Below are 14609 nucleotides of genomic sequence, written 5' to 3'. Positions count from 1 at the left end.
TTTGTGACTCTATCATACAATTTCTGCAATGCCATTCTTCAATAAGGGCCTTTGAGATGTTTTTGGCTTAAAACAAGTGTCAAAAATCTGCTTGGTCACCTGGCTGGCTGCAGTCTTGGTTTAAAGTGTCCTAGATTGTGATTTTCATTATGTAGTACTGTACTACTGTATCTATACATGATAATTCCTCACCCTTTGAGAACATGTTTATTATTACTATTGTGACTGGTGTTATTACCAATGCTAATTGTTGTGACTACACTGGGAACCAAGCGGAGGCATTATCTGCAGGCCCTAGATGACAGATTTCCTGTCTGTGCACAGCTAACTACAGTGTTGCTGACATGTAACGACATGCTTGGCCAAGTCTGTCATCAGATGGTTCTCTTTTTTCACCCTCTGTTGTCTAAAGACCAGTGGGGGCCACTGATTGTCTGAATAACCGGGGCGCGATGTGGTTGGAGTTGTCGACAAAGCAGCACGACAGATATAGGATACCAAGTTTTCGAACTACTGGTAGTTTCTTTGAGAATATGTATAAAGCCATCTGTGCACTTGAGCAGCAGCATAAATACAACTATCACTTTGTCATGTCAAAAACTGAATGACCACTGTTGCACATGCTGCTACTGTTTTGATGATACTATTTAGAATAAGCAGCCAGCTCATGAACGAATGAGTACACCAGGGAGAACGCAACAAGCATGCAGATGCAATAAGTGAAAGCACATTATCTGGAGATATAGCAAGCTAACATAATGTCGCAAAGCATGATGAGTTTGCCAGTTAACTTTCATTTTGAATTAACTTGGCATGGGAGCTAACTAGCTACCAGCTATCTGCTTATTAAAGGTAGATAACTGGTTAATATAACCAAAACATCCAAACTATTTCTCAATGTTTCTCGAAATCATTGTGGTTGGCTAATTAATTTGATCATGCTAATTAATTTGATCACACCTGGTTTTATGCTGTTTTAGTCCACACAACATGTCACCCTGCCACCTACAGAAAAACCTGATGAACAACATGGAGGAAGACAATAAGCCACCCTCCTACCAGGTCCACAATGAGAAGGTTCTAGCAAGTGTATTCCTCTATCCTTCGACTCTTCTTTGACGTAGATGTCCGATTTTAGTGGTGTCCCCGACAAAAAATCTTAAATGTGTATTTTTCTGTGTGTTTGAATAAAATCAACTATATGTAGACTACTGAGCTTGTCTGATGCTTTAAGCACACTGTGGTTAAATAATTAAGACACACAAATGACTTGAGGGAGCCAGAGATCAAGATGACCTAACCAGAAGAAAAAAAACCTGTTCCCAAACCACCACCTCCCGCTGCTGCTGGTCTTCGCAGATTCTGTAATTATGCTCCTGAAGTTGTTTCATTTCTTTTATAATAAAGTCTTTGTATCTCAAAATCATTGTCATCTAAATTACGATTATACAAATCTAAAAGTACTTTGCCAACTATGTAAAAATCACCTACATGAAGCCAATAAATGACATTGCAGCCTGCATGTAGAACATGTAAAAATAAATCACATTAGCTACGCATGGCCTGTCTGCAAGGAACTTTGAAACATTGTATCGACTATCAACTTGGTCCAGCCCAAAGCTTGTGCCAACAAACTTGCAACATTGTATAAAATATCCTGGAGCTGAGCTCCAGAGAGACACAACTGTCGTCTATTTTTGCAAGGGACAGGAAGTAATCAGTTAGGCTTATTTTATGACATTTCCACCAGATCAGAACATTACAGAGAGCTGGAATGATTTTTCAAGTAGGCTACATTAAGGAACTTTATTCTCAATGGATGTAAATACAGACTTCTTTTACTTGCTGTTTGAGGTGAATAAAAAATTGCTTTGAGAAGCGCCACAGTCCATTAGTGGTGTTGAGTTAAGACGATTAGAAACATTATCAGATCCCCAAATGGGCACATTTATAAGCCTACATTTGCGCACAGGCCAGGTAGCCTAGGCCTACTTCTTTGCAGAATCAGGTGCGTGTACTTACTCAACATTGACAGGAGCCTGTGTTGTGCGCTCTGCAAACAATGTGTCCCCTCCTACAATGACAACGGTAAGACTAGTAATAATATATTGAATGGATTAACAGAAATTATGATAACCAAACAAGCATTGTAGTAGTACATTTATGGTAAATGTACTACTGATGCCATCCCAGCCTTCACAATGGATTAGTCCACTCAGACAGCCATCAATCAAGATGTGCCATAACATACTTTTTGTTTTGCAACTGCTTGACAAAATATATATATATATATATACACTACCGTTCAAAGGTTTGGGGTCACTTAGAAATGTCCTTGTTTTTGAAAGAAAAGCACATTTTTAGTCCATTAAAATAACAGCAAATTGATCAGAAATACAGTGTAGATATTGTTAATGTTGTAAATGACTAGTGTAGCTGGAAATGGCTGATTTTTAATGGAATATCTACATAGGCGTACAGAGGCCCATTAACAGCAACCATCACTCCTGTGTTCCAATGGCACGTTGTGTTAGCTAATCCAAGTTTATAATTTTAAAAGGCTAATTGATCATTAGAAAACCCTTTTGCAATTATGTTAGCACAGCTGAAAACTGTTATTCTGATTTAAAGAAGCAATAAAACTGGCCTTCTTTAGACTAGTTGAGTGTCTGGAGCATCAGCATTTGTGGGTTTAATTACTGGGGCGGCAGGGTAGCCTAGTGGTTAGAGAGTTGGACTAGTAACATGAAGGTTGCAAGTTCAAACCCCCGAGCTGACAGGGTACAAATCTGTCGTTCTGCCACTGAACAGGCAGTTAACCCACTGTTCCTAGGCCGTCATTGAAATTAAGAATTTGTTCTAGTTAAATAAAGGTACATTTTAAATGTTAAAAAAAAATCTCCCTCAAAATCGCCAGAAACAAAGTACTTTCTTCTGAAACTTGTCAGTCTATTCCTGTTCTGAGAAATTAATGCTATTCCATGCGAGAAATTGCCAAGAAGCTCAAGATCTCGTACAACGCGAGATTCACAGAATTGCGCAAACTGGCTCTAACAAGAATAGAAAGAGGAGTGGGAGGCCCCGGTGCACAACTGAGCAAGAGGACAAGTACAATAGTGTCTAGTTTGAGAAACAGATGCCTCTCAAGTCCTCAACTGACAGCTTCATTAAATAGTTACGCAAAACACCAGTCTCAACGTCAACAGGGAAGAGGTGACTTCGGGATGCTGGCCTTCTAGGCAGAGTTCCTCTGTCCGGTGTCTGTGTTCTTTTGCCCATCTTAGTCTTTTCTTTTTATTAGCCAGTCTGAGATATGGATTTTCTTTTGCAACTCTGCCTAGAATGCCAGCATCCCGGAGTCACCTCTTCAAGGCAAAGGGTGGCTACTGAAGAATCTCAAATATAAAATATATTATTCCATATGTGTTATTTCAGAGTTTTGATGTCTTCACTATTATTCTAAAATGTAGAAAATAGTATAAATAAAGAAAAAACCCTTGAATTAGTAGGTGTGTCCAAACTTTTGACTGGTACTGTGTGTATATATGTTAAAATACATAAATATTTGTACTATTTTCTTTGACCAATCACAAGTGGGGTGCCGCCCCTAACGCCCTAATGGGTGGGCCGTCGCCAACTGTTGTCTCAGCTGCCTGCCTACCTGCCATCTAGACCTTCTTTAAAGGAATGTTTGGAGGCCTCCAATAAGCATGATGCTGTGTACTAAGCCTAAGGTGCTGACAGGCAGATAGACAGTGAGTGGTTGTATGTATATGAGATGACCCCCCCCCCCCCCTCCCCCAGGGAACATGGACTAGATACTACTAGAGGCCAGGCAGGATGTAATTTGGCCGAGGTGCGTCTCATTTCCGCCCAGCAACTAAAAGAGCTGGGAAGAGTAATTATAGGAGTCAACAGGAGGTAAATGGAGGAATCTCCAGACTTTTTAAAAAGCTGTAATGTCATTACGAGGAAGTCTGGACTCAGTTTAAGGATTTCTGTAAAAATGAGAGGTTTAATTTAAACATCAAGGTAATCAAATAGAAGAAGACATTGGCCATCAGAATAACCATATTAAAGGGATTTATTTGGGAAATGTTTCATGCCAGGAAGGGATGTCTTTCCTCTTGAGGAAGCCCAGAGGATGAGAGCACACCTGATTGCTGCGTTTCCTCTTCACCCCCCCTCCCCCATTTCTCTCTCCCTTCCTTCCTCAGTCACAGCTTGTACAGTACTCCTGAGGATAGCAATGATGAATCATTTTATCAGCTAAGGGTGTAACCCATTCTTTTAGGGTTTTTATACATGTCAAGATCTGTCCAGTTAGTCACATCTAGCTCTTAAGTTAGGCCAGCTATATTTTGTCTCAAGGACAAAGATATTCTACCTGACTGTACTCTCCAACATACAGTACAGAAGAAAATGCTGGTCTTGTGTTCACATTCACTGTACTGCCCTGACCCTGTGCTGCTCTGTACTCTGGGTGGAGACAAAAAAACAGAGGAGCTCACATTATTCATAGACAAAACAAGCTTTGAGTCGCTTGTAAATGGTTTATCTTTGGAATGGAGCAGTGGAATGGAGCAGTCTTGTTCACAGATGATTGTACTGTATTGTAAGCTTGTCTTATTATGGTGTGAATTGAATTGGAGAGCAGCATGTCTGTTACAGTATGGAACTCACTAGAACTCTACAACAAGAGGCCTCTTATTTTATGGAATGACATCACTGATATATCATCCACCCTTGAGGGGAGTGTGACAGGCTAATTGTATTTGTTGGAAGTAGGCCAATGCAGGACTTGTTGACCCACAGAACTTGAAGCTTCTTTTGTTTGATCTTCCATGTGTCCATCTGTTTGTCAGACAGTGGAAGAATACATTGTCTCATGTCTGTGCAGGTCTGTCTGTATCCTGCCTTAGCATGCATGTGACATTTTCCCCCCAGATGTAAAATGAGCCCGCTGTTGTTAACCCCACCCTCACTTTGACCTCTGACCTCATATGCCTCTGCAAACCTGCCACTCTACCCAGTACCTCTCAGCCAATAATATGCCTTTTACAGGCTAAAAAGTATTGCTCTGTAATGTGTACGTGTGAACAGTACTGTACATGCAGAAGTTTATTAGAAAATAATGTTACGCTAGCCTAGAATACCAAACTATATTTCATTCAATTTTACTGAACATCAGATAACAGCTGTTTACAATAAAACATTTGAGCTGTTATTGTCTGAGTAATTTCTAGCTCTCATCAACAAAAACAGAATCTAATTGACCACTGGATTATTTGTAAACTAAATGGGCCTAGTGGCACAGTGGTCTAAGGCACTGCATCTCATTGTTAGAGATGTCACTACAGACACCCTGGTTCAATTCCAGACTGTATCACAACTCAATGACTCAAGCCCAGTTCAGCTAATCCCTACCATTGTGTCACAGAGTTGTCATAATGCTTCAGCAGTTGAACAATACACCAGGGCTGTCAGTAGACACAATATAAGTAACCTAATGTATGTCCCTTTAACTGGCCTGAATGCCTCTACTGATTCCTACAGCTATTGTATGCAGTAATCATGTGCCTACTGTTCGCACTAAGCCGGTGTGCCCTAGGAGGAAGTCCACTGTGAGCAGCTCACCTTGCACTAACATAAAGAACATCTACTGCTGTTAACCTTCACAGTAAAGCAATGAATGCAAGTAAGCATCCCAGAAGATAAATGCTCAAAAGAGCCCACGTTAATACAGTTGAAGTCGTGTGTCTACATACATTTAGGTTGGAGTCATTAAACTCGTTTTTCAACCACTCCACAAATATCTTGTTAACAAACTATAGTTTTGGCAAGTCGGTTGACAGACAAATTATTTAACTTATAATTGACTGTATCACACTTCCAGTGGGTCAGAAGTTCACATACACTACGTTGACTGTGCCTTTAAACAGCTTGGAAAATTCCAGAAAATTATGTCATGGCTTTAGAAGCTTCTGATAGGCTAATTGACATCATTTGAGTCAATTGGAGTGTACCTGTGGATGTATTTCAAGGCCTACCTTCAAACTCAGTGCCTCTGCTTAACATCATGGGAAAATCAAAAGAAATCAGCCAAGACCTCAGAAAAAAATATTGTAGACCCTTATCAAGTCTGGTTCATCCTTGGGAGCAATTTCCACGTTCATCTGTACAAATAATAGTACGCAAGTATAAACACCATGGGACCACGCAGCCATCAAACCACTCAGGAAGGAGATGCGTTATGCCTCCTAGAGATGAATGTACTATGGTGCGAAAAGTGCAAATCAATTCCAGAACAACAGCAAAGGACCTTGTGAAGATGCTGGAGGAAACAGGTTCAAAATGATCTATATCCACAGTAAAATGAGTCCTGTTGTGGGGATGCTTTGCAGGAGGGACTGGTGCATTTCTCAAATTAGATGTCTTCATGAGGGGAGGAAAATTGTGGATCTATTGAAGCAACATCTCAAGACATAAGTCAGGAAGTTAAAGCTTGGTCGCAAATGGGTCTTCCAAATGGACAATGACCCCAAGCATACTTCCAAAGTTGTGGCAAAATGGCTTAAGGACAAAAAAGTAAAGGTATTTGAGTGGCCATCACAAAGCCCTGACCTCAATCCTATATAACATTTGTGGGCAGAACTGAAAAGGTGTGTACGAGCAAAGAGGCCTACAAACCTGACTCAGTTACACCAGCTCTGTCATGAGGAATGGGCCAAAATTCACCCAACTTATTGTGGGAAGCTTGTGGAAGGCTACCCGAAATGCTTGACCCAAGTTAAACAATTTAAAGGCAATGCTACCATATAAACTCAATTAGTATGTAAACTTCTGACCCACTGGGAATGTGATGAAATAAAGAAATGCTGAAATAAATATTTATCTCAACTATTATTCTGACATTTCACATTCTTAAAATACAGTGGTGATCCTAACTGACCCAAGACAGGGGATTTTTACTAGGATTAAATGTCAGGAATTGTGAAAAACTGAGTTGAAATATATTTCTCTAAGGTGTATGTAACCTTCCGATTTCAACTGCATATGTAGCTTAAGAAACAAATTTCATGAATCAATAATTTGCTACTAACAGATGACGTTCATATTCTGAGTATCTCTGAAACTCACTTAGATAATACCTTTGATACAGTGGTAGCAACACAAGATTATAACATTTATTGAAAATATAGAAATGCCAATGGTGGAGGTGTAGATGTTTTATATTCAGAACCACATTCCTGCAAACAGACACTGCACGTGACACATTTATGAAGCATGCACCCATTAAGAAAATGAAAACGGTTTAATCCCTGTGAATTGATGAGGAATTGAAAAATGGTATGGTTGAGAGGGAAGAGGCAAAAGGAATGGCAAATAAGTCTGAATGTGTTGAAAATTCCAAATAGTTTGCATAGTCAATTTACACACAGCTCTGACACACACACTTACCCTACTAGACATGCCGCCAAGGGTCTTTTCACAGTCCCCAAATCTAGAACAAATTAAAGAAAGTGTACAGTATTATTTAGAGCTATTATTCAATGGAACTCCCTTCCATCTCATATTGCTCAAAAAACAAATAAAGCAACACCTCACGGTACAACGCCTCTCCTATATTTGACCTAAATTGTTTATTTGTATTGATATATAGTCTACGTGTGCCATTTTTAAATTGATGTTCTGTTCTTGTCAATTTAATGTTCTGTATTATGTAATGTTTCATGTTTTGTGTGGACCCCAGAAAGAGTAGCTGGTGCTTTCGCAACATCTAATGGGGATCCTAATAAAATACCATGGTGTGAACCTGTCAGCCCCACCATGTTTACACACATAGGGTCACTGACCCTAACTATATGTGTTCCCCTAGGGAGCCCCACACTACCCTCAGTGGATCAAATAACCCTGCTCTGACACACACACACACACACACACATACACCACATTAATTGACTGTTTGTGGGGCGAGAGGACATTTTTTTTTGTTTCTTGATGTTGTTTTTATTTGTCTTTATTAGTTGTGGTTCAGATGTCTGGCGCTCAGACAAAAGAGCCAGGAACATAATGATCCACTTCTCCACTCCCCTGCTGGTGTGACTTGACTGAGATTGAGTAACTTGGAATAAAGAGCATGTGGTTGGCAATGGTTGCTTGGTTTTCCATTGGTGGGGTGTAATGCATTGGGAAATACCACAGAAATTATGTATGGGAACATTCTTCATGCTAACTAATCTAAAAAGTATATTATATGCCATCTTTTGGCATTCTTCCATGTATTAGTACTTATGCTCATACTTACTTATATTCATAATTACTTATACTAGTGATGGGGGCAAAAATCAATGCAGTTACTTAATAATAATAATAATAATAATAATAATAATAATATCATCTTTGGGACAATATTATATCGATATTTGATGGATTTGTAGCGTTAGCTAGCGCTAGTTAGCTCTATCTGCGCTAAAAGTCTGGTATTTTTCATCCTATAGCTTGTTCTCTTTAAATAATGAGCCAGCATGTTTTCAGCACTTTTATTTCCATGACTGATCAAAAACACATTTTCTCTCTCTTGTTTCTCTGCAGCAGACATATAGTGAGCAATATGTTTGGAGCATCAAATCGCAGTAACGAATCACAATACATATAGAATTATGAATATCTTGAGAATCGCAATACATATCATATCATCACCTAAGTATGGTGATATTATCGGATCGTGAGGTCCATGGCAGTTTTAATCCCTAACTTATACCTTGTGACCTTACCAGGCAAAACTCTAGTTTGGTAAAACTTTTCCATGTAGCACGGAAAAACTCGGGACCTGGTGATGCTTGGGAACATTCTTCTATGCTTGACTAATTGAATAAGTGTACAGTGAATCACAGCGTGCCACCTCTGACATCCTCCATGTGTGTGTTTCCTCCAGGGCCATGTGTGATTGAAGAGGACCACCACCACCACCACCACCACCACCACCAGGCTGCTGAGGGAACCTGTATGCCCAGAGAAACAGCAACCAGTATGGACATCGTGGAAGACTTCCCTCCCCCGCCTCCTGAAAGTAAGTAATGCCAACATCCTCCTCTCCTCCCCCCTCTCTCTCTGACTCAATCTCTCCCAGCACTTGTAAATCCCCCCATAGCCAATGAGAACACATGCTGCTGCTCAGGCCTGTGGACAGCTCTGTTTATGGTTTTCTATGCTGAGATGAGTGAGGCGCTACTTGGTAATGTCATTATGTCATGTCCGTTGGTAGATTTAGCTTGTCGTCCTGAGATGTTATCAGACTGTAGTGACCATCTCTACTTGTCCCTTTGTTACGCCTCGTGCAGTTTGTGTGTTCTTGTTAATGATTTTGAGTAGTCAGTTAATGTTGCTCAAACTAACAGGTCTTAAAGGCTGTTTTGGCTGATGATGATGGGGATCTATATATCATATTTCTGTTAGCCCTGTTTATGGTAACAGGTTTGAAAGGTCTGTTTCGGCTGACACACTGATGGTCAGTCTAGCTCCCCTGAGGGCCTTTTCATGATGGGCAGACCGTGTAAACACATTCCTCTCTGGAGCTCGTGGGCTGTGGAAAGAAGGAGTAAGGAGGAGGAGAAATGTGCCACAATTGCGAAGGGCAGACAATGTGCCTCAGTATCTGAGCCCTGGCTGAATACTGCAGCATCAGGCACGCGCGCACACACACACACACGCACCACAGGGAATGGAACAGGCCAGAGAAATGCCTCATCTCCAGCTGGGCAGCCACTTGCCTTGTTGCCGTGGCGATGCTGGAGCACATTGTAAGCCAGTGACTCATTGAGCAGAGCAGTGTGGCAGAGAGGAGAGGAGGCCCGGGAACAGAATCCATATTGTGGTTATTAATTGACAATGGGTGTTGGGGACAGGCCTAGTTTTCTCTCTGTGTGTGTGTGTGTGTGTGTGTGTGTGTGTGTGTGTGTGTGTGTGTGTGTGTGTGTGTGTGTGTGTGTGCTGGCTAGAGAGAGAGTATTGAGCAGACTGCAGGCACACACATTCTCACAGCGCCAACTATCCATGGCTTCATCATTTACACTTGATCGTGACCAAATTATTGAATGGGCAATTTAAACGAATAATCTGTTCACGCTTTTATACAATCTATGTTCCATCACACCCCGCTCTGCTTTACTTGGACCAGCCTGTGCGTCAGAGAGTAGACACGCACAAGAATGAATATGCATCCCATGTCTCAGCAGTGAAACATCCCTCCAGGCAGTGGCTAGCTGTGCCTGGTCCTTCTAGCTGGTCCGACACAGCTATTCATTATCACAGATGGGAACAGCAGATGTCACCTCTTTCCAGGTTTTCCCTCCTAATGTTCTGCTCTAGCGCCTTCAAAGTTTAGTTTCAGGTGTACATAGAAGTCAAAGGTCAAAGTTAGACCCCATAGCATAGTCACAGACCATTGTCATAACTTCAGACTGAGGGCTAGAACACTTCCTGTCAACCCCTTAGGGAGTCATGATGGGGATTTAGACTAAAGGGCTCATAGTGCTGTAGAGCTTCAAGGACTTTTGGGTCTCTGAGTGATTGATCTGTGTATCGGAACTGTGGACAAGGACTTATTTAAGCCTGAGGGGTTAGTAACTTTTGAGTAATGTATTTGATGGTTAGTGAGCCTAACCTGTAGCCTTACTTACCATTGTGTATTTATGTTAGACTGTTGTTTCTAGTAACAGCTGTCTAAATGTCAGCTTAGAGTTTACTCAGTCAAGCAGGAAGTATTTAGCCAGCACAGGAAACGGAACTGATGTGAATAGGGGTCAAAAGGAAAAAGGTGTAGCTCTATACTGAGAAATCTTAGTAGGAAATCTTCTCATATAGATGAGAGGGTTGAATTGTTACCTCTGGTTTGGTCATTCAGGAAATTGTGCCAGAACTTGGAGAAAAGGAGAGAAAGGGGAATTTTACTCAGTTTCTTAGCAGGAACAGTCAGGATATGAGAGTTTACCTTGGTTAACCTAGTCGTGGGGAAACCTGAATCCTGATAGGACAGTCGTGTTTGTACTGGAACTGAGTCGCGTGGGAAATCTGTGGTATGTTTAGGGGTAGAGGTATGCCAGTTTTTGTTAGATATGTCTGCCACGGCCAGGGAGATAAAGTACCCGTCTCAGATGGGGTTGTGACCTCTTAAACTGAAGCTCCTGCCTCCCATAGGGAAACTGTGTAATAGGAATCTGGATCCAATAGCAAGTCCATGTACTTGGACTCCTGTAGAGAGAAGTGGATGTTTGAATGAGCTGAATACAGAGCATTCCTTTCATCTATACCACCGATGACTTCTGACTGTGTCACCTTCTGTGAACCCTTTGCCAGCATTCAGCAGGGATTCTAATGTCATGGCTTTTTCTCTCTCTTTAGGCTACAGACATTCCTCTCCTCTTTACACCCCTCTCCCTAATTCACCTCCTTTATTCAGTATGTCAGAAAGTACAAGAGAAGTGCTCGCACAACGGTTGTCCATTTGATTTGACAGGCTTTTTCCTACGCCTTACACAATGGTGTCAGTCTGTGTCCTCAACCTGAATAAACCCCCTGTTACTAAACCTACACACGGCCCTCCCAAAGGAACCTCATATAGCGGTGAAAAGAACAATAAACTGGAGAGCAAGACCAGGTTTCCTCTAACCCACCACCATGTCACTTTAAGTCCTCTGAATTAGGTCTGTGGTGACATTTACATTCCATATGCATCCTCAGCACAGTTTAGGTCAGAGAGAGAAAGTGGCTTTCTTTCTTCATCTCTATTCCTTCATCAACATTGATCTGAAAGGAGATAAGGAAGGAAAGCCAGTTTGGACTATTGAGATGCAGCCCAGGATTCATAGGAAAAACTGTGTTTTTGAGTGTCATTGGGGGTGTGACGACACTGCTCACCGAACTGTATCGTGTGGATGATGTTAAAAATATTTGTTGGTCTGATGTGATTAATGAGGAGCATCCAGACACTGCATTTCAATTATTGATAAACATGTACCTAATAAGAAACGGACTGTTAGAACTGTTAAGGCTCCATGGATTGATGAGGAATTGAAAAACTGTATGGTTGAAAGAGATGGGGCAAAAGGAGTGGCTTATAAGTCTGGCTGCACATCTGACTGGCTGACTTACTGCAAAATGAGAAATGATGTGACTAAACTCAACAAATATATAAGAAGAAACTGTATTATGAAACCAGTACATTAAATTAAGTTATGGGCAGAAAGACAAATTCAACTCCATCTTTCATCGAATCAGATGGCTTGTTCATCACAAAACCATTTGATATTGCCAATTATTTTAATGATTACTTTCATTGGCAAGTGGGCAAATCTACAGTGGTTGCTCCACTAAAAGTTGTGCGATTATGCTGCAGGACTTAGAAGTAATTTGTGGTTTAGTACGGTACCCTGCGTCACCACTTCATTGCTCCAGACCACCACAAGGGGGAGTTAGAGCACTGATTATGCTTTTGGGTCCTACTGTGTCTCTAACTGACAATGAAGGGCGACATAAACCTAAATAGAAACTGATAATTGTACACAACTTCAGTATTACTTACTAAAACTGTTGTTACACTAAGGTTGTTATTTTGTTAGGATTATTTTGCTCTTACTGTAGTACTGTAGGCCACTGGTCACGTTATACAGCGCCTGAGTGGCGCAACGGTCTAAGATACTGCATAGCAGTGCAAGCTGTGTTGCTACAGATGCTGGTTCAATGCCTTGACTGGGAGACCCATGAGAGAACTGTAGTTTTTTTGGTTTCTCTCCCTCTAAAAACAGAAATAAATCATTCTAAATAACAAACTGGCTTTATTTACAAATGAGTAACAATGTCTCATTTTACGTTATTTGAAAACGAAATAATCTCCAAAATATTGTTATTTTTTAAACAAAGCGATTATTACTATTATTAGTATTATTAATTTAGAATTATATAAAAGCCCCTTGGATATTCTCACAGATATATTATTAACCCTGTTATTAGCAGGACAATATATATCGGTCATGGCTCCCGAGTGGCGCACAATGGTATTGCCTTGCAGTTCTCCAGCTGTATACACTGAAAGCGTGCGAGGTTCAAGGCACGAGGGCAGGGGGCACGGATGGGCCGCAGAGCCCTGCACAGAAGGCCGACCTAGCCCATGGGGAAGGGAGGAGGAGGAGGAAAGGGGACGGGGGTGGACCCCCACCCCTCCACACAGGCAACACTTTAAGGGCCATTGCACTAATATCGCAGCTGACTAGGGAAACGTTCCAGCTGTTCTGTTTTTAGTGCCAGTCTGCACGTTCAAACTAAAACAATGTAACTAATAATGGATTCTTTATGTTTTCGTTAATAAAATAATGATAAAAATACTCTTTCAAAATGCTGATTTGTTTATTTAGTTACGTCATATTTTTTGATATACTATAGGCCGACCGTAGGTGACTTGAGTCTCAATAGTGTTGAGTAATATGCTGTTAAAAGTGGTGTAGGTCTTATTTATTTAAAGAGCATATTGAATTTAGAAGCGATAGGATATGAAGCAATAGCCTACAACTATTTTAGCACCGTTTGGTGTTGCTCTGAGACAAGCATGAGGACCGGTCTTGATAAATCAATGAGATTTTTTATTTTCACTGAATCTCCGTTTGGGTATTGGTTAGACTCCGATTATACAATCAGGGTGTAGAAATGTTATGCTCTTAGTCTAATCTTTATATAACTAGGCAAGTCAGTAAAGTACAAATTCTTATTTAAATGATTTGCTAAGAGAGACTGGCTTGCATAGTATTTTAGTTTAGCCCTCTGATTACAGTGAAGCAGTATGTGCAGCTCTGTTCTGGGCCAGCTGCAGCTTAACTAGGTCTTTCTTTGCAGCATGACCATATGACTGGACAATAATCAAGATAAGATAAAACTAGAGCCTGCAGGACTTGCTTTGTGGAGTCAAAAAGCAGAGAATTTCTTTATTACGGCCAGACCTCTCCGTCTTTGTATAACCACTGAATTTATATGTTTTGACCATGACAATTTACAATCTAAGGTAACACCAAGTCATTTAGTCTCCTCAACTTGTGTATCAGCCACACCATTCATTACCAGATTCAGTTGAGGTCTAGAACTTAGGGAAGGATTTATACCAAATACAATGCTCTTAGTTTTAGAGATGTTCAGGACCAGTTTATTCCTGGCCACCCATTCCAAACAGACTGCAACTTTTTGCTAAGGGTTTCAGTGACTTCATTAGCTGTGGTTGCTGGTGAGTATATGGTTGATGCCAGTGGCAGGTCATTGGTAAAAATAGAAAAGAGTAGAGGGCCTAGAGAGCTGCCCTGCAGTACACCACACTTTACATGTTTGACATTAGGAGATTAGGTTAGGATTAGGAGATTCCATTAACGAAAACCCTCTGAGTTCTATTAGATAGCTCTGGATCCATGATATATCAAAGGTTGAAAAGCCATAACACATACGTTTTCTCAACAATAGGTTATGGTCAATAATATCAAAGACTGCAATGAAATCTAACAGAACAGCTCCCACAATCTTCTTATTATCAATTTCTTTCAACCAATGTCTATTCATAACCACACAGTGGG

At 40.8% G+C, this 14609-nt stretch overlaps 1 protein-coding gene across 2 annotated transcripts in view; it reads left to right on the top strand.

Annotated features, from left to right (window-relative positions):
• LOC109893781 (rho guanine nucleotide exchange factor 10) overlaps positions 1-14609 on the top strand; it is a 73086-nt gene that overhangs the window by 5956 nt on the left and 52521 nt on the right. For both annotated transcript variants that reach the window (XM_031829076.1, XM_031829075.1), the window contains exon 2: positions 8939-9073. In XM_031829076.1, the coding sequence (XP_031684936.1) occupies positions 9010-9073 (64 nt within the window). In that variant the 5' untranslated portion in view covers positions 8939-9009. The remainder of the gene's footprint in view (positions 1-8938; positions 9074-14609) is intronic.

This window comes from Oncorhynchus kisutch, linkage group LG7 (genome assembly GCF_002021735.2).
Source record: "Oncorhynchus kisutch isolate 150728-3 linkage group LG7, Okis_V2, whole genome shotgun sequence".
Lineage (NCBI taxonomy): Eukaryota > Metazoa > Chordata > Actinopteri > Salmoniformes > Salmonidae > Oncorhynchus > Oncorhynchus kisutch.
This window is presented reverse-complemented; position numbering and strand designations above follow the sequence as displayed.